At 30.1% G+C, this 19,900-nt stretch overlaps 2 protein-coding genes across 2 annotated transcripts; one reads left to right on the forward strand and one right to left on the reverse strand.

Annotated features, from left to right (window-relative positions):
• Positions 1-363: 363 nt before the first annotated feature.
• LOC112729579 (uncharacterized) lies at positions 364-10,574 on the reverse strand. The gene is made up of 7 exons (XM_072210429.1): positions 9,926-10,574; positions 9,714-9,820; positions 9,379-9,525; positions 9,123-9,210; positions 1,003-1,721; positions 668-814; positions 364-459 (listed from the first exon to the last, which is right to left on the reverse strand). The coding sequence occupies exons 1-7, from the start codon at positions 10,572-10,574 to the stop codon at positions 364-366; spliced, it is 1,953 nt and encodes a 650-aa protein (XP_072066530.1).
• A 1,499-nt stretch (positions 10,575-12,073) lies between these two features.
• Positions 12,074-15,533, forward strand: LOC112726602 (protein CURVATURE THYLAKOID 1B, chloroplastic). The gene is made up of 6 exons (XM_025776051.2): positions 12,074-12,834; positions 13,253-13,356; positions 13,584-13,670; positions 13,806-13,868; positions 14,478-14,515; positions 15,243-15,533. The coding sequence occupies exons 1-6, from the start codon at positions 12,669-12,671 to the stop codon at positions 15,298-15,300; spliced, it is 516 nt and encodes a 171-aa protein (XP_025631836.1). The 5' UTR covers positions 12,074-12,668; the 3' UTR covers positions 15,301-15,533.
• Positions 15,534-19,900: the final 4,367 nt, after the last annotated feature.

Genomic DNA, 19,900 nt, shown 5'->3' on the forward strand with positions numbered 1-19,900 from the left:
TTTTTAAATATCAACTTCACATGAAAATAACTGTATGTGAGTTTTCACCTATAATAATATAATAATAAAATAAATATAAACTAATTAATAAAGTATTAAAATTTAAAAATGATAATTATTTTTATAAAAACAAAATAAAAGTACTTATAATAAAGAAAAAATAATTAAAATTTATACAATTATTTAATTATACCGGGTTAACCGGTTCAACCAGTGACTCACCGGTTAAACCAATAACACAGTAACCTGATCGGTTCGATCACCGGTTCGGTTCTGACAACTATGATAATTCTTCTGCCAAATACATGTAGAAATGTCCCATAAGTCCAGTATTATATTTGTTTTCATGTATGAACTCAACAGTTAATATTTCGCCATCCTGAATCTTGATAGAGCCTGGTTTTGGATAACAACCAGACATTCCAACAACATAGCCTTTTTCATTTCCTGGCTCTTCTCCTGTGCCGTATGTTGGTTGAACCGCACATAATACCTTTTCATTCTAAAGAAAAAAAAAATAAGGACAAAGATATTTTAAAATATTTTACTTCTTAAGAAGATGAAAAATTAAGAAATAATATTACTTAATAAACAAATATGGAATGGTCAGCTAACAAAATAATTTATACGTAGTTGTAAAGACTATATATGAAAAATTGATAATTACCTCCCCATATAAAGTCGCATTAACGATTCCTGGATGTACGTGAGCTGTAGAGTAGATTAGATTACCACCCTTTTTCATTGGGATCTTTGTCCTTTTATTATGATAATGTCCAATATCAGTATTTTGCGGAGTGATAGAATACTCTACCTGCAACAAATTAAAAAGTTTTTATCGATCATTTACTATATAACTAAAAAAGAGATTAATACTCACTTCATTTCATAAAAAATATTTTTTGGCTAATCTAATTACCTATGATAAATTATGTCACCATGTGAAATACATGAATCATGCATTTTAGCATTCAATTGAAATGAAATATACTTGTCACTTACCATACAATTATGAATTGGTTCGGAGCCATTATATGTCACTTGATCAGTAACATCAAGTATGTAAAACTTAATAGGTACTTGGTATTGATCCCAATCAACCCATGTTACTGTATATTTAAGGAAAACTTTTCTCTCTTGTCTGTTATTATATCCTTTTTGTAATTTGCATTGAGAAGTCTTTTCACAACAAAAAATTCCTCCTTTATAATCACCAGACATTGGTTTCCCATCAATACCGGTTTTGCTTACAAAGTCTTCACTTTTGACATTATAATGGTCACATCTGCATTCGGTGCAACCTTTTTTGTCTTCTGTACCACGTGTGTCAATAACCATGATATTGAATAACCATTTCTCTTCATTATACTCCTTTGGGACATTCTCAGGGTGCGTACCTACTTCTATTCTAAATGGATCTGGTAGTTCTAAGCTAGTTTTTCGTGCATCAACTCCAAGCCCCCAGGAATATGAATTAACACTACCCTGGCATACTCCATCGTTTCTTCTAAAATACTTACCGTATATGGGCTGACTTTGATTAGCTTGACGTGACATGGTGACATTTTCAAAATATCTTAAAACAAAATAATGGTGTAGGTAAGCTTCATATAATGGCAAAGAATTCCGACGTTCATCAACTAACTCGGCTTGAAAATTCTTGATTCCGATGTGTCCTCTTGGAAACTCAATATCGAATAAATCTGTTATCGTAACATTTCCTGGTTCCAATACAAATTGCTCACTATAAAAAGTAGCCGTCTTGATATGATTTGAATTCTCATATTGTCGTGCGAATATGATGCTTGATTGCAACAGTATAATTGTTAATGATAGTAATAACACTTCAGGTATAAACTTCATGTTTTCCTGTAAATCGTCATATTTATATGATCATCAATCATATGTTTATATGTTAAACTATGGAAATATCAATCATATGTTTATAAATTAGAAAAACATGTTAAGGAAGACAAATAAAATATTAAACCATGTGAAACTTGAATAAGATATATGAAATTGAAATTCACATAACATGTCAAAAAGACAAGTACCTTGTTGGAGATTCAATTTTTGATATTTGAAAAAATAGTAGAAGTTGAATTTGTATTGATATGAAATTTTTGTATGTCTACTGCTTTTATAGTAGAATCTAATGCCAATTTTGTTGAATTCTCAATGCTAGATCCCTATTTTTGGTGAGCTTTCTAACTATGTGTGCCATTTGTTAAAAAACCTTGTTTGTTATTAGTTCCCAATTAATGTAACAATATTTTTTATTTTTTTTGGTATACATTAAGAAACAACTTAATTCCAACTCAACTATGAATTCATCTTAGTTGCAAAATTATTTAGATAATAAGATATTTTTTTAGATTTTGTCAAATTTGTTTTTAAACCTTATCCTCTTCTTATGCGACTCTTTTGATATTTTGGCCAAAAATAAATCCACATGAATTTATGTTATAGTTCAAACTAACACAAAATTTGAAAATTAAAAGACTTAATAAAGTATAAAAATTATTTAGTAAATTAAATACGATATTATCTTGGTATTGCATATATTTAATATTCCTTTTATAATCTATTAATCTGATAGATGGATACCCTCTTTTTATTTTCTTTCTATTTTTTTTTTTAAAAATGACCTACTTAGCTCAGTATTTAGAGTATTGCTTTTATACGGCAATAGTTCAGCAAAACCATAATGTGAAATTCAAAATTTTTTATTTATGATAAAATAAATTTTCTTAAGTTACAAATAACTTTAATAAAATTTTTATTTATTTTTTTTGGAGCTTTATGAAGTACGATTTTCTCTAATGGGGCATCTAAAAAAAGCACGTTTTACTTTTACTGATTAAAAAGTCTAAACTTTTTTTTAATAGATTTTTTGTGTCATTAACCTAAAATTTCTATATCACTTTTGTTATTATTAAACTAATTGTGTGATATTGAACTAAGAAGCAGAAGATGATGACGACAATAGTGATGATAATAAAGAAAGAGGAGGATCGGAGGAGGTGGTGGTAAAGGAGGAGATGGTGATGATGATGATCATGATTGTGATAATGATAATGAAGGGGGAGGAGGAGGAGGATGAGGACGAAGAACAACGAGAACGAAAACATAAACGCTCGTATATGAATTTGACTTAGTTGAACTTAGTTAAAAAAAGACTTGATTGTCTAGGATTTTGATGTGTAAATTTTTCGCACTAAAATATACATATTTTAACTTAACTATTGCCTAATTTTACTTACTTAATTATTTCCTATTTTAACTTTTATTATAAGTGAAAACTATTTGATTAATTTAGATAATAATATAAAATATATTATTATTATTATTATTATTATTGTAATAAATTTTTATTTGCTTTTAATATTTTATTACATGCTATTAAATATTTAACTCATTACAAAAAAATTTAATTCAATTTTTTATATATATTTCATGACTAACGTAATAAATTTATTTATTTTTAATATTTTATTAATAATCATGAATATATAAAAGCTTTAAATTAATATTTTTATAATGACTTAAAATATTTTATGTTATGTGATAAAATATTAAAACAAATAAAATTTATTACACTAATAACAAATATATATATATATATTTTAAATTATATAATATTATTGTTATTTAAATAAACCAGATAACTATTACAACTTACATATATAATTATAATGGTTATTAATAGGTATTTTTAGAAAAATAAATTGAAGTGGATGTTATTTTAATCCTTGAGAAAAAGAGAATATATATTTTCTAAATAGATAAAAGGGAGTATTATTTAGAAAGAGAAAAGAGATACAATTTATTTTAATATATTATTTTTTTTCTTTTTTTGTTATATTTACTTTTATATTTTAAAATTTTGCATATATACCACTATGATAAGAGATAGTGCACTACATGTAGCACATGAAGATGAGTTGATTTGGGAAGAGGTTAAATCACATGGGAAAAAAACAATTGTATGTAGAGTGGGGACCTTTAAAAATGTATTTTTTGTTTTCTTTCTTCGGACAATGTATATGTTCGATGTAATGTTAGGAACACAAAAAAAAGTCAAAACTTATTTTATTTTGTTTTTATAAATTATTGCAATAATTAATGAATGATAATTAAAGTAGGTTCTAGTTGTTTTTGGTTTTTTATTTTGGTTCCCAAATATTTTTGACATATGTTAAGATTTTTCCTAGTAAAGAGTTAGAAATTATTATTGTACTTAAATTTTTATTTATTTATATGGAATTATGATTGTTCCTACCAGTTCATAAACGAGAAAAAAACATCACTATTGTCAAACAAGCAATTCAATCAAAGAATAATTATATATCAAAATAGAATTTTTGCAACTTTTTTAATGCTTGCCGTCAATAAATATTTTCACTATGGTTAAAAAAAGCATCATAGATTTTAGCATCGGCGGTTGACAGTGATAGTTTTGGACCACCGTTGGTAAAAAGTGTTGCTAATTTTGTGACGATTTTTGAAGTATAAAATCGTCAATAAGTTGTAACATTTGTTAAAGTGTTTTTTATGTTGTATTTCGCGACGTTTTGAAACTATTATTAAATACTAAATCCTATGACAGTTTTTTTTCATATATTGCGTGGCTATTGTAAGCCGTCATGAAATTTTTAGCGACGATTTAAAACCGTCACTAAGTTATAAATTTCTAGGACAACTTTTTAATGACAGGTTTTCATTTGAAACCATCACTAAATTACTAATTCTTGTGACAACTTTTTTCCTGTATTTAGTGACTGTTTTAAACTGTCATAATCTCCCCAACATCAAAGCTTTCTTTTATTAATTATTACAAAAAATATTTCTATTATAAATAATAATTTATATATCTATCAACAAAATAATAATTTATCTACATTATCAAAAGTTGAATTCTCCAAAAATGGCATTGTATTTCAAACAAATCCAAACCCAATCCCACAAATTTTACAAAATGGCAACAATGTATTTCAAAAGTTGAATTCTACAAGTTTTACATAGTCATAATCCATAAGATGTATATTAAAAAAATCCCAACTTAATGCCAAGTTTTGTATATTATGGGAAAATTATTAAAATTACTTGGAATGAGCCCTAAAACACCAAGAGACCATCAAATTCTCCAATTGGCTGACTACTTCCATTCCATTCTGTAAGAACTTATTTCTTACTATGATAAAAGAAAAATACATCCTTTACCCTAAGATGCATATTCTTTTTAACTTCTTGCTCATTTAAAGAGAAAATAAAAGAGAAGTGAATTACTTTAGTTGGCATTGTAATATTCTAAGTATGTACAAATTAAGAAAAAATAATATATCTACAACAATAACAGACCATGTGGTGTTCCACCTTTTTCTAGAAATAGCAACCACATTTACCTCTTCATCATTAAGAAAATCAACATCTGATAGGCTATGACTATGAACTTCATTTTGAATAGATGAACTTTGAGCTATATGCTCTTGTTGACTCGTGCCTTTAAAGGATGTTGACCTAGAATGACTTGGAAGATATTTTTTTTCTCGAGCCAATATTACTTCAAAGTAAAAGAATTAGAAACTTAATGAAAGAGGCAATAACTACAATAGATCGAGTATGCTAAAAGAGAAGATAGTTACCATTTTCATCATTTAAGGGATGAACATTTTTTCTAGCATATACAATATTTGGTTCAACATGTTCATCTTCTTCCTCTTCGAATTGTACAAGCCTTCTACTTTTAATACCTACAATAATATAAAAAAATAAGAGAAAATGATATTAGGGGATGACACTTTAAGAATTGGATAAAATTGAAAATTGAGATATGAGCATTTTCTCTTACATTAGGGGATGACACTAATCTAGCATTTTCAGCATCTTTGAGGGATTTTTTAGGACTTTGATACTTTTTTATTAGACTTCTTCTCTTCATACTTGTAAGAACATAAGACAAATAAGAGAAAACCATATTACTTAAAACAAAGAATAACAATCATGTATAGGTTCAAACTTTATTAGTCTTCTTTTCTTCAATGTGTTTTACAAAAGCATATTCTCATTCTGTCCACGTCGTTTTGGGAAAAAAATTGCTAATTTGTCCTGTAATAATATTATTTGGATTGAATCCTAATTACCAAATTTATATATCCTACGTATGTAACTTACAATTATTTACTCACAGCAATAACCAAATTAATACACAATCCTAATATACCATGATATCTATTCTTACGCATACTCACACACAAGTTCTTATATGTATGATTGAGTGTGTTTTGAAGGTAGAGAAAAGCCTTTAAAGTCATCCACAAGCAGTTAGAGTAATTCTTACTCGCTAATATGGAATTCATGTCGATAATTCTAGTTTGGCTATGAATTTTAACCCCACAATGCAAAGGATTTAATCCTATTGGTTCTGGTCTGCTACTATGAGTAGATTTTTAGCTAAATTAGTCAGTCCTATACACTTTTTTTTCTTCATTCCCATTAATTGTGTTTGGTTGAAAAAGGTAAGGCATGACAATGAGAAATGGCCCCCCAAAATGAAAAATAATAATAGAAACAAAAAAAATGGTTGATTTATAATACTTTAACCATATTCAGATGTAGCTAAAGTATAGTCCATTATTACATGAATTAATGCATATGTTCCTAAACTTCATCTTAAAAGGTGTTGCCTAAGAATGTTTAGTATTAAACAAGACTTTAACAGAAAATGAATTGCATTCATAAACACCAATACAAAAAACCAAGAAAGAAGAGAATGCGAGTAAATTAAATACATTAAATTAAAATCAATTGAAAAAAATAAAGTCACTTTAGAAAGAACAGCAAAAAAGAATTTATATAAAATTATAAGATAATACGTCAAAGAAGAGAAATCCTCTAAACTTAAAAGGAGGAATAAAGCGAAGAAATTATTACAATGAAGTTTACAAATACTACTATAACAATTAATTAGCAATGCATAACAGCTTTAATACCATCTCCTACACTAAAAAGTTCATCGTATTACTCATGTGCCAAATTGCTTTGGACCAACTAAAAGTAATTACAGAAATCAAATTAAAATTGAAGATATCATTTCCTCACTCACTGAAAACTAATAGGCTAATAGCCCCTTTCTAATTCAAGTTGTAAACCCCGAAAAATTAGCGAATAATTAATCAATAAATTAATTTTAAATAAAAAAATTAGAAATATAAATTTTATAGTAAAATAAGATAGAGCTAAGTAAAATAAGAAATTTGACACTAATTTCAAAGAATTCGGCCCAAAATTGGGCCGAACGGACCAAATCGGTCAAACCGGGCCTATGGGCCCAACCAATCCACTCATTTAAGTGAGCTTCAGCTCACTTATCCCTCCTATGCATGCAAAGAACGCTGAATTGTAAGCCTTAGAACTTGGTGGAAGTTGAGTGCTTGCGCTTTGGTGATTTGGGCTTGAGGGGCTATGTTGGTTTTGGTGATTTTGCCTTGGACAATCTGTGAAAATTGGCCAAAGTATGATTTAGGTTTCACGTATTTAATATATAATGTTCTGCGAAAACTTAGGCTAGATGACCATAGATTTGGCTGGAACGTATGAGTATACTTAAATGCTTAGTAACCTCGGTAAGAACTGTGATATGAATTTGGTGCTTGTTGGATGAACTATGAATGATGAATTGAGGATGCTATCTGTATGCATGTATGTGTTGAATAGGTGAAATGATATCCTATTGATGTATTGAAAGGTTGAGGTATGATGTTGATAAGTTGAGAAATGGTATGATTGTGAAGATTGTTGTGATATTGATGAAGATATGTTGTATTGATGATTACAAGCATGATGAGTTGAGTTGGAGCGTGGAGGTTTTGAGGTTTGTGTAAAAAAAAGTTAGCTTTTGGCCAAACTTTGGTGAGACATAACTCGGCTTCCGGACCCTCTAATCATTTCAAATTGGTTTTATATAAAAATTGGGTCCGTGAAGTTTACGCCGTTCGAAAAACGGAAGAAAAATTATTTTAAACGAAGAAGTTATGTGCATCGGAAGTTGGGGTTAAAAAGTTGGAATTCTGCAGCTTTTCAAACTTATGCAAATTTTTGAAAAAACGTACGCTCACGCGTACGGGTGACCTGGCAATTGCGTACGCGTTTAGCTGCTCGCGACGTGACCAATCCTTTTGGGTTGGGGTTCTCACGTACGCGAGCAAGGAGCTTGCATACGCGAGTAATAACTTTTTCATGCCCACGCGTACCCGTGGCTCACGCGTACGCGTGATCTGGGATTTGCGTACGCGAGCCTGGGTTTTGAACCGATTAACCCAAAGTTGCAGCAAGGACACTCTTACCACCAAGCTGGCAATGCTTGCTACCAATATATATACAAATTATAGTACATGTAGCAATCTTTTATTTTACTTATATTCAATTTATTTTAATTTTAAAGTCACTCATTTTTAAATCAATTATATTTTATTTAACTATAAATTTTATTAAATATATATAAATTAAAAAGATAAACAAAAAAATTTATTAATCACAATTTATTTTTTCTTTTCATGATTATATGATATCTATTAATATTATTTTTTCAATAAATACTTATAGTATATAATAACAGGTAAAGACTCACATGCAGTTGTCTTTATATGAAGTTGATAGTTGAAAATCGTTAGATGATATTTAGTCAAACTTGATCTAACTGTTTTTAAATATCAACTTCACATGAAAACAACTGTATGTGAGTTTTCACCTATAATAATATAATAATACAATAAATATAAACTAATTAATAAAGTATTAAAATTTAAAAATGATAATTATTTTTATAAAAACAAAATAAAAGTACTTATAATACAGAAAAAATAATTAAAATTTATATAATTATTTAATTATACCGAATTAACCGGTTCTACCAGTGATCCACCGGTTAAACCAGTAATTCAATGACCAATAACCTGACCGGTTTGATCACCGATTCAGCTCTGACAACTATGGTAATTCTTCTGCCAAATACACGTAGAAATGTCCCATAAGTCCAGTATTATATTTGTTTTCATGTATGAACTCAACAGTTAATATTTCGCCATCCTGAATCTTGATAGAGCCTGGTTTTGGATAACAACCAGACATTCCAACAACATAGCCTTTTTCATTTCCTGGCTCTTCTCCTGTGCCGTATGTTGGTTTAACCGCACATAATACCTTTCCATTCTGAAGAAAAGCAAAAAAATAAGGACAAAGATATTTTAAAATATTTTACTTCTTAAGAAGATGAAAAATTAAGAAATAATATTACTTAATAAACAAATATAGAATGGTCAGCTAACAAAATAATTTATACGTAGTTGTAAAGACTATATATGAAAAATTGATAATTACCTCCACATATAAAGTTGCATTAACGATTCCTGGATGCACGTGAGCTGTAGAGTAGATTAGATTACCACCCTTTTTCATTGGGATCTTTGTCCTTTTAATATGATAATGTCCAATATCAGTATTTTGCGGAGTGATAGAATACTCTACCTGCAACAAATTAAAAAGTTTTTATCGATCATTTACTATATAACTAAAAAAGAGATTAATACTCACTTCATTTCATAAAAAATATTTTTTGCATAATCTAATTACCTATGATAAATTATGTCACCATGTGAAATACATGAATCATGCATTTTAGCATTCAATTGAAATGAAATATACTTGTCACTTACCATACAATTATGAATTGGTTCGGAGCCATTATATGTCACTTGATCAGTAACATCAAGTATGTAAAACTTAATAGGTACTTGGTATTGATCCCAATCAACCCATGTTACTGTATATTTAAGGGAAGCTTTTCTCTCTTGTCTGTTATTATATCCTTTTTGTAATTTGCATTGAGAAGTCTTTTCACAACAAAAAATTCCTCCTTTATAATCACTAGACATTAGTTTCCCATCAATACCGGTTTTGCTTATAAAGTCTTCACTTTTGACATTATAATGGTCACATCTGCATTCAGTGCAACCTTTTTTGTCTTCTGTACCACGTGTGTCAATAACCATGATATTGAATAACCATTTCTCTTCATTATACTCCTTTGGGACATTCTCAGGGTGCGTACCTACTTCTATTCTAAATGGATCTGGTAGTTCTAAGCTAGTTTTTCGTGCATCAACTCCAAGCCCCCAGGAATATGAATTAACACTACCCTGGCATACTCCATCGTTTCTTCTAAAATACTTACCGTATATGGGCTGACTTTGATTAGCTTGACGTGACATGGTGACATTTTCAAAATATCTTAAAACAAAATAATGGTGCAGGTAAGCTTCATATAATGGCAAAGAATTCCGATGTTCATCAACTAACTCGGCTTGAAAATTCTTGATTCCGATGTGTCCTCTTGGAAACTCAATATCGAATAAATCTGTTACCGTAACCTTTCCTGGTTCCAACACAAATTGTTCACTATAAAAAGTTGCCGTCTTGATATGATTTGAATTCTCATATTGTTGTGCGAATATGATGTTTAATTGCAACAGTATGATTGTTAATGCTAGTAATAACATTTCAGGTATAAACTTCATATTTTCTTGCAAATCGTCATGTTTATATGATCATCAATCATATGTTTATATGTTAATCTATGGAAATATCAATCATATGTTTATAAATTAGGCAAACATGTTAAGGAAGACAAATAGAATACTAAGCCATATGAAACTTGAATAAGATATATGAAGTTGAAATTCACATAACATGACAAAAAGATAAGTACCATGTTGGAGATTCAATCTTTGATGTTTGAAAAAACAGTGGAAGGTGAATTTATAGTGATATGAAAATTTTGTCTGCTGCTTTTATAGCAAAACTTAATGCCAATTTTGGTGAATTCTTAGTGTTAGTTATGCCTATTTTTGGTGGGCTTTTTAACTATGTGTGCCAATTGTTAAGAAATTTTGTTTGTTATTAGTTTCCAATCAATTAATGTAACAATATTTTTTTATTTTTTTAGTATACATTAACTAACAACTTAATTCCAATCCAACTATGAATTCATCTTAGTTGCAAAATTGTTTAGATGATAAGATATGTTGTTATATTATGTCAAATTTGTTTTTTAACCTTATTCACTTCCTATATGGCTTGTTGATATTTTGGCCCAAAAAAAAGTCCACATGAAATTTAACTAAAATTTTAGTAAATACAAAACAATCGACAAAACCATAATATGAAATTTAACTTTTTTTTTATCTGTGATAAAATAAAATTTCTTAAGTTACAAATAAATTTAATAAAATTTTTATATATTTTGTGTGGAGCTTTGTGGAATACAATTTTCTGTAAGGAAGGAAGCATCTAAAAAAGCTTCTTTTTTTTTTATATAGTGTAAAGTGAAAATTAGGTCTCTAAAAATTTTGATTTCGGACTAATTAGTTCCTAAAAATATATCAATTCGGTCATCCGCGATAGCAAACGAGGGACACGTTATGTCCTTCTATCAGTTCATCACGTAAAACTTAATGATAGTGCTTATATGTATCATTAACTACTGTGGCGTATTTATTTATGAAAGATTGTTATGTAGATAATAATTTTAGAACAAAACTTCACCTATTATAGTATGATTCGTGATAAATAGATAATAGTTCATAAATGTTATATGAAAACTTAAAAGATAAAGAATGTTTCATTGTCCAAAACTACATCATTTTTATACTCATGTGGCAGCAATAGAACACGCACCAAATACATGAATAACTCCGTTTTATTCGCCCTATCCATTAACAGAAAGACATATATGTCCACTGTTTATTATTGTGGAGAATTTAATTGATACTTTTTTTTCTTTCTTCAACAACTAATTATTAGTCTTAGGTCGAAATTTTTAAGGTTACTCTTTTATATATTAAGAGACATATGATTTGTCACTTGAACTAAAGCCTCAATTGCACCAGTAGACTTGTTAAAAAAATCTAAAGTTTTTGTTCCATGGATTGGATGGACTTCATATATAAATGAAAATTTAAAAGGCGTACCCAATATGAAAGGTATAAATAACCCAATTAATTGAATGAGATATGTTAAGAACTTCGGATATCACCTAATTCCTTATTGGGCCATAAGATTTCCATCAATGCCCATCCAAACATCCTTGCCGCCCTATCATTTGGTGGTTGCTGGCCCAGGATAATAATAATAATAATAATAATAATAACAATAATAATAATAATAATAATAATAAAAACTGAACCCTAATTACAAAAAATTAAGGTTTGCAATTAGAACATGTTTGATCCTTTCAGTATTTTTAGGGTTTCAAAAAGGCCCAACCATGAAACTCCTATCCATTAGAAATACCATTAAAGCCCTATCTTGCTGCCACGTCAGCACACTATTATCTTCATGAAAGCAAATGAATGGTTCAGCTTCAGCTTCATATTGTGGGAAAAGCATCTCCACATTCATTTCACAAATTATCAAACACTAAATTTTAGACCAACCAAGAAAAATTTAGAAACATAGAAAAATATACCAATATCTTATTATTAAGTCATTATTCCCTAATAGTAGTAGTTGTAGTAGTGGACTCATAATTGTTTTTGTTCATATCACGGTAAAATTATTATAGTCTAAGAACAAATAAAAAAAAAAGGTTTCACTGGGAAATTGCAACAACAATGGCATCAACCTCTTCCTCAACTCTTACAATATCATCTTCTTCCACCATTTTTGATGGCAAAGCTCTAAGGAATTCAGCAACTTCACCACAATGTGTGAGCCTTCCAACTCTCCCTCCTCCAACTTTGCAAGCTCAAATTCGCCAATGGAAGCCCAATGCTTATTGTAAGTTAATCACTAATTAAAAATGTTACAAATATATAGAATTGTAACATGTATATGTTGATTAAGTTTCGAGTATGGTTTGTAAAGTTCCACATCGGTTAAATTTGGATTAAATAAATAATGTCTATATAAGATATGGTTTAGTAGTTAGTTTATTAGTCTGTTAAAATAAGTGTCAGGAGTTTGGATCCCAATTTTTGCATACAAACAATTCATTAGCCAATGAAAAACTTTTAAATGGAGTTTTTGCGACGAATTAGTTTTTGAGCTGTCCAGTTACTGTGAAATGCTAAAAGATGGGGTGTTTAACATGTTATATTTTTTCATTTAATCTATTAATTCGAATAATTTCGATTTTTCTTTTTATTTGCATAGGAGAATTTATGGTAATGTTGTCAAATTGATGATGAATTTTTAGGCCGCAAGATTGCTAGGAATGTTATGGCAATGGCCACAGGAGAGGCACCATCAGAAATTGCCACTACTGAAACTCCAGAAATTGTTAAGACTGTTCAAGAAGCTGTAAGAATATTTGGTTCCTATTTTTTGTTTTTTCAAATAAATACATAAACTAACTTTAGGGTAATTTTATTGTTTATAGATTTTGTTTTGAGATTAATCTCTTGAGTGTGACACTATTAACAAATATTTAATTCTTTTAAGTAATTTATCTAAGATGGTAAAGGTGATTATTTATTTATTTATCATTTATTATTTAATAATGATTTTTGTTGCATAAATATATATAGTGGGATAAAGTTGAAGACAAGTATGCAGTGAGTTCACTAGGGGTAGCTGCTTTGATTGCATTGGTTGGCTCCACTGGTTTGGTCTCAGTAAGTTATTTAAATAATTCAATTTGAATTTATTTGTTTATTTTCATTTCATTATTCACAAATAATCATAATATTTATTTGTTATTATTTAATTGACAATTTTTTTTTCTAAGTAATGATTATTATTTGTGTCAGGCAATTGATAAGCTTCCTTTGATCCCTGGGATTTTAGAGGTTGTAGGCATTGGTTACACTGGGGTAAGTCAAATACACTCTTTTTATTTTTATTTTTTAAATTTCTTTTTTAGTACATAGTAAAAAGTTTACTTGGTTGATGAGATTAGTTACACAAGAAATACTTGTTTAATGTGTATTATAACATCGAAAAATAAGTAATTATAAATATTCTTAAAATATGTATTAAATATATTATAAGATCATATAAATATTTCTTTCTGTTATTTCAGTTAACAAATCAAATAAAAATATAGACTCTAGTTACTTTATAATATATTTTTACCCTTGGTTTGTGTCATTCCATCTTTTTAACACTTTCTTGGGTGCAAATTAAAGTTACTAACAAATCAAGTATGTAATTTAGTTCAATTAATCAGGATGAGGCATAACTCAACAACCAAACCAAGAGGGAAAAAAAAAAAAGAAAACATCCTAAGATACTTTTTAGAGTGAAAATCACAAAAGACAGAAACAGAGTATATATATATATATATATATATATATATATATATATATATAAGAGGGAATTAAACAATTGGAAATTAATAAGAATTGTTAAATGGAATAATAACTTTGGATTCACTAATTTGGAAAACCTGTTATTCATATCCTCTATTTCTTTCTTGGCAGTTGTTTGTTTACAAGAATCTAGTATTCAAGCCAGATAGGTAAGCTTGATTCTTCTTTTCTTGATTAATATATTACACTTTGTTGCATGGATTAACTTAAAGTGAAATGTGCGAATACTAAACTTTGAAAATTTGCAATTCAACACTTTGAAGTTGTTAAATAATGCAAAAAGACTTGTTAACCTTTTCTTTTTCCTCCCAAATTATTCTTGATGTGTTTTATTTACAAAACAAGGGTAATTTTGGAAGAGAAGTTGATAGGTAGCCTTTGAATAAAGTATGTTTTTGTCTTTAATATTTGTTAAAAAATTTTAAATTTTTTTAATATTTAATTTATTTTAATTTTATTTTTAATGTTTAAAATAAGTTTAAATTTTCATACATCTAAATTTAGCATTTCAATACTTTGAAAATAATTTGTCCTTATTACTTTCTTCTTTTCTGAGTTCTGACCCATCATTATCACTACTCTTTGAGAAAATATATTTTGTATATTTTAAAAGTTTAGAATATGTGACTATTTATAGGAAATTATTTTTATTAAATAATAATTTAATTAAACATATCAAATTATTTAATAATTTTTACTTATTATTTTCATATAAAGACAATTTTACATATAGGTCATCTTAAGAATATAAAATCTGAACTAGGATTAATTGTATTATTTTTCTTGATATAATGATTTTTTTTAAGGGGGGAAAAAACTTTGCAATGAATAAAAGTTGTATGTGTTTTAAACATGTTTGTTGGACTAATTAAACAGGGAGGCATTGGTGAGGAAAATAAAAGAAACATATGAAGAAATAACTGGAAGCAACTAAAATGTGATGATGAGTTTATTGTTGAGATGCTGTTGACTTTGGAAGACTTCAATAATCTTTGCAACACATTGTTGAAGATGTCAGCATGATTCTTCTTTTTGAGGCCAAAAGCTTCTGACCAATAAATACATTATCCTATATATGGAATGTAATATGTCCAGAAAAAAAAAATTGAGTGTAACTTTTTATAAATATTAATCCACCGTCTGAGACAATCTCATTAATCTCCTCAAGTATATATAGTAGTACGTCTCCAAATAACATGATCGGTTTGATTAACTAAAGTTTTTCACTATCAACTGAGTTAATTGTGTTTAAGTTCCACTTTTTTCCATTCACTTAATACCTTTTTTTTTTTATTTTGATTCAGTGGAATAGGTTTTGGTTAATGCATCGCTAAATGATTCCTTTAGGCTTTTGAAAATCTCAGTATCACTCTTATTGTGAAAGCAATAAACAAATAACAACAAACTCTTGTCTTACTAAGTGGGATCGGTTATATGGGTCAAACGACGTTATTGAGTTCTATTATATATCATATTTTTAAAGAGATCGGTTACATATAGATCTCGTTTTATCACCTCATAGATGATCTTTCTATGTCTTCCTCTACCTTTCACTCCTTATCCATTTTCCATCTCATCCACCTTTCTAATTGGGTGCTCTACTGTCGATCTTATTCTCACATGTCCAAATCACCTGAGATGCGATTCTACTATCTTTTCCACAATAGGTGCTACTCCAACTCTCTCTCTTATATCTTCGTTCCTTATTCTATCCAATCGCGTATGACTACTCATCTATCTCAACATCTTCATCTCTGTCACACTTAACTTATTTTCGTGCTTCCTTTTGACCGCTCAACACTCTATACCATAAAGCATAGTCAATCTGATAGTAGTGTGATAGAATTTACCTTCAAATTTTAAAGGCACTTTTTCGTCGCATATAAAACCAGACGCACTCCGCCATTTTGACCAACCTACTTGGATCCTATTATTTACATCATGTTCAATCTCTCCATTATCCTGTATGATGCACTCAAGATACTTAAAACTTTTAATTTTTTGTATGATGTTTTCTCTAATCTTTACCTCTATATTAGGGTTTTCCCTTCGGCAACCAAACTTACATTCCATATATTCCGTCTTGCTACGACTCATGCGCACACCATACACTTCTAGAACTTCTCTCCATAAATCCAACTTTTTATTTAAGTCTTTCCTTGACTCTCCTATAAAGACGATATCATCAGTAAAAAGCATGCACCATGGCACAGGCTCTTAGATATGCTTTGTGAGTACTTCCAAGACTAATGTGAAAAGGTATGAACTTAAGGATGATCCCTGGTGTAATCCTATACCAATAGAAAATTTCTCTGTTACACCACCTTGAGTCTTCACACTAGTTGTAGCCCCGCCATACATATCTTTAATTGCACGAATATGTGCGATCATTACTCTCTTCCTTTCCAAAACCTTCCATAAGACCTCCCTTGTCACTCTATCGTACGCTTTTTCCAAATTAATAAACACCATATATAGATTCCTTTTATTACTACTATACCTCTCCATCATTCTTTTTAACAGGTATGTAATTTCAGTAGTGGATCTGCCTATAGCATAAAACTAAATTGGTTCTCTGTTACTTGTGTCTTTTATCTCAACCTCCATTCTATCACCATTTCTCATAACTTTATGATATGGCTCATGATTTTGATCCCTCTATAATTTTCGCAACTCTGTATTTTTCCTTATTCTTGTAGATAGGTACCAAGGTGCTCTTTCTCTACTCATATGACATCTTCTTTGACATTAAAATCTCATTAAAAAGCTTGGTTAACCAACTGATACCCTTCTCTCCAAGACCCTTCCAAATTTCAATCAGAATATTATCGGATCCTACTGTCCTATCATTTTTCATCCGCTTTAGAGCCTCTTTTACCTCGAAGTCTCGAATCCTTCGATAGTAGTCGAAGTTTTGATCTTCTTCCCTCGTGCATAATCGACCAAGACTCGGAAGAGTCTTCTGTGCTTCATTAAATAATTCGTAGAAGTAGCTCGATCTTCCACCTTTTATTAATCTTTTCATCTTGAGCGAAAAGCTCTCCGTTTTTATCCTTTATGCACTTAACCTGATCCAAGTCTCTCGTTCTTCTTTCACGATTCGTTGCGATTCTATATATACCTTTTTCTCCTTTCTTCGTGCCTAAAAACTGGTAGACGCCCTCATATACTCTTGTTCTTTCTTCACTTGCAGCCACTTTTTTCTATTTCTTAACAGCCTTATATCTTTCTCAATTATTTGTATTACGGCCCAAAGACCACTCTTTAAAACACACCTTTTTACCTTTATCTTTTTTTGTACACTCGCATTCCACCATCAGGACTCCTTATCTCTTGGTCCTATCCCTCTAGATTCACCAAAACTTTCTTTTTCTATTCTTTTAATAACTTCTGCCATCTCCCTCCACATCTCTTCCGCACTTCCATCCCCTTCTAATTTTGCCTCTTTTCCTACCTGTCTTAGGAAGCTTCTTTGTTCCTCATCTTTCATCTGCCACCACCTCGTCTTTGGATTTTTCGTATGATGTCTTTTTCTCAATTTTTTTGTCAACACGAAAATTCATAACGAGCATCCTATATTGTGTTGTTAAACTCTCTCCCGTAATAATTTTACAATTAATGCAAAATTTTTGGTCGAATCTCCTCAACAAGAAGAAGTCAATTTAAGAGCTTTTCATGCCACTCATATAGGTTATAAGATGTTCGTCTCTCTTTTTAAAACATGTATTTGCGATGAGAAGGTCAAAGGTTGAAAAAATTTCTAAAATAGTTTTACCCTTGGTATTGACCACCCCGAAATTATGGCCTCTGTGAATACATTCATACCCACTCACTTCTCTTCCAACATGGCCATTTAAATCTCCTCCTAAGAAAATTTTATCTTTCAAAGGTATGTCTTGGACCAAACTCTCTAGATCCTCTCAAAACCTTATCTTGTATTGCTCGTTCGAATTCACTTACGATGCATAGGCGCTAATCATCTGAAAAGTACCTCCTTCCACCACAAATTTGATAGAGATGATCTGATCACCCACCCTCTTGACATCCACTACGTCCTTCTTTCACTGCTTATCTACGATAATACCTACCACATTCTTATTCTTCACCTTTTCTATATACCAAAGTTTGAACCCGGAGGTATCCAACTCCCTAACCTTCACGCTGACCCATTTTGTATTTTGTATGCACACGATGTTAATCTTTCTCTTTGTCATGGTATCCACCTCGTCTATGAATTTTTTTGTTAGAGTACCTATGTTCCATGTCCCAAATCTCAACCTTATGCGCTCCGACCTTTACCTTTATCTTTTTCTTTGTGAACTAGCTTATTTACCCTCGTCCATTCACAAAAACTCAAGAATTCTTACTCATTTAACACTACATACCCGGGCACCGATGCAACCGCTCTTGTTCATTTGACACTGTACGCAAGCCATACAGCGCGTTGCTTCCGGGAAATGACCTAGGTTTAGCACAATAATATCTTTGATCCATATCTTGAAGATTCGACTAAATTTTTATATTGGTTGTTGAAGGCCTAACACAATCCTCTTTCTTTATCTGGACTTGGAACCAGTTATATACCGCAAATATAGCATAGATGGAGTTTGTGAAAATAATAAAGATAAGGTTTGTTACGGTGGGTAACCGGAGATTAATGGGTTGGATGGCGTTGGTTGGCCCAAACGGATGAAGGAGGTGGCTTTCGAGTGGATCCGTTATTCGGCGTTCCTCCGTCCGACTTGTACGTGCGAGAATGGGGGGTGGTACCTGCAAAGACACTCCGATGCCTAAGTTAGCAAGAGTGTGAGCAGGTTAGAGAGTATTGGAACTTAGAGATACCTGAATGGTGTCAGTGTATTTATAGTGGTGAACCAATAACCACCGCTGAAGTAGTGCCACCTTTTTAGGTGGATAACCGTTCCCATATCTTAGGGAGGTTAAGATATGGCTCTATGAAGTAGTTAGAGAGTTTCTAGGGGCAGTTACTCATTCGAATGAGTGTTATCTGCCAGCTAACCCTCGTATCCGACTTCTTTGGAGCAGGTCGTGTTCAGTACCGACTTCTGGGGATGAAGGCTGGTACTGGGTGAGGGCCAACCCTTTGGGTTGGGCCTCTTTGCTTGGATCCTGGACCTTTATTATTGGGCCAGGGTATGAACAAGGTTAAAAGATAAGAAAGAAAGATAATGACTTTCTTATGGATAATTTAGTTATTTACATTAATTTTTTTTTTAAAGTATAACTATGATTTAATTATTTTTATTTATAAAATTATTTATTTATTGTCATATCAGTAATAAATTTTAAAAATAAAAAATGTATAAATTTTATTTTAATAAAATATTATTATATAATTTTGATATTAAAATTTTTTATTATTTCCAAAAATTCTATTTAATGTTGCCAGAGAAGGTATTTTGAGGTTTTGTTGGGTTTGCAATCCAGTAGTTGTTAGTTGTATTTTATTTGATATTTTAATGTATGTTATTATTAATTTAACTAACAATACATATATATGGACAATATATCTA

The sequence above is a fragment of the Arachis hypogaea genome, chromosome 12 (assembly GCF_003086295.3).
Source record: "Arachis hypogaea cultivar Tifrunner chromosome 12, arahy.Tifrunner.gnm2.J5K5, whole genome shotgun sequence".
Taxonomy (NCBI): Eukaryota; Viridiplantae; Streptophyta; class Magnoliopsida; order Fabales; family Fabaceae; genus Arachis; species Arachis hypogaea.

Bases quoted from the DNA above. Each gene is read 5' to 3' on its own strand.
- LOC112729579 (XM_072210429.1), bottom strand. From the start codon at position 10,574: ATGAAGTTTATACCTGAAATGTTATTACTAGCATTAACAATCATACTG. The intron at 9,211-9,378 runs GTAATTATCAAT...GCTTTTCTTCAG, and splicing joins ATGCAACTTTATATGTGGAG to AATGGAAAGGTATTATGTGC. The intron at 460-667 runs GTAATTATCAAT...CATACGGCACAG, and splicing joins ATGCGACTTTATATGGGGAG to GAGAAGAGCCAGGAAATGAA.
- LOC112726602 (XM_025776051.2), top strand. From the start codon at position 12,669: ATGGCATCAACCTCTTCCTCAACTCTTACAATATCATCTTCTTCCACC. The intron at 12,835-13,252 runs GTAAGTTAATCA...ATGAATTTTTAG, and splicing joins ATGGAAGCCCAATGCTTATT to GCCGCAAGATTGCTAGGAAT. The intron at 13,869-14,477 runs GTAAGTCAAATA...CTTTCTTGGCAG, and splicing joins TAGGCATTGGTTACACTGGG to TTGTTTGTTTACAAGAATCT.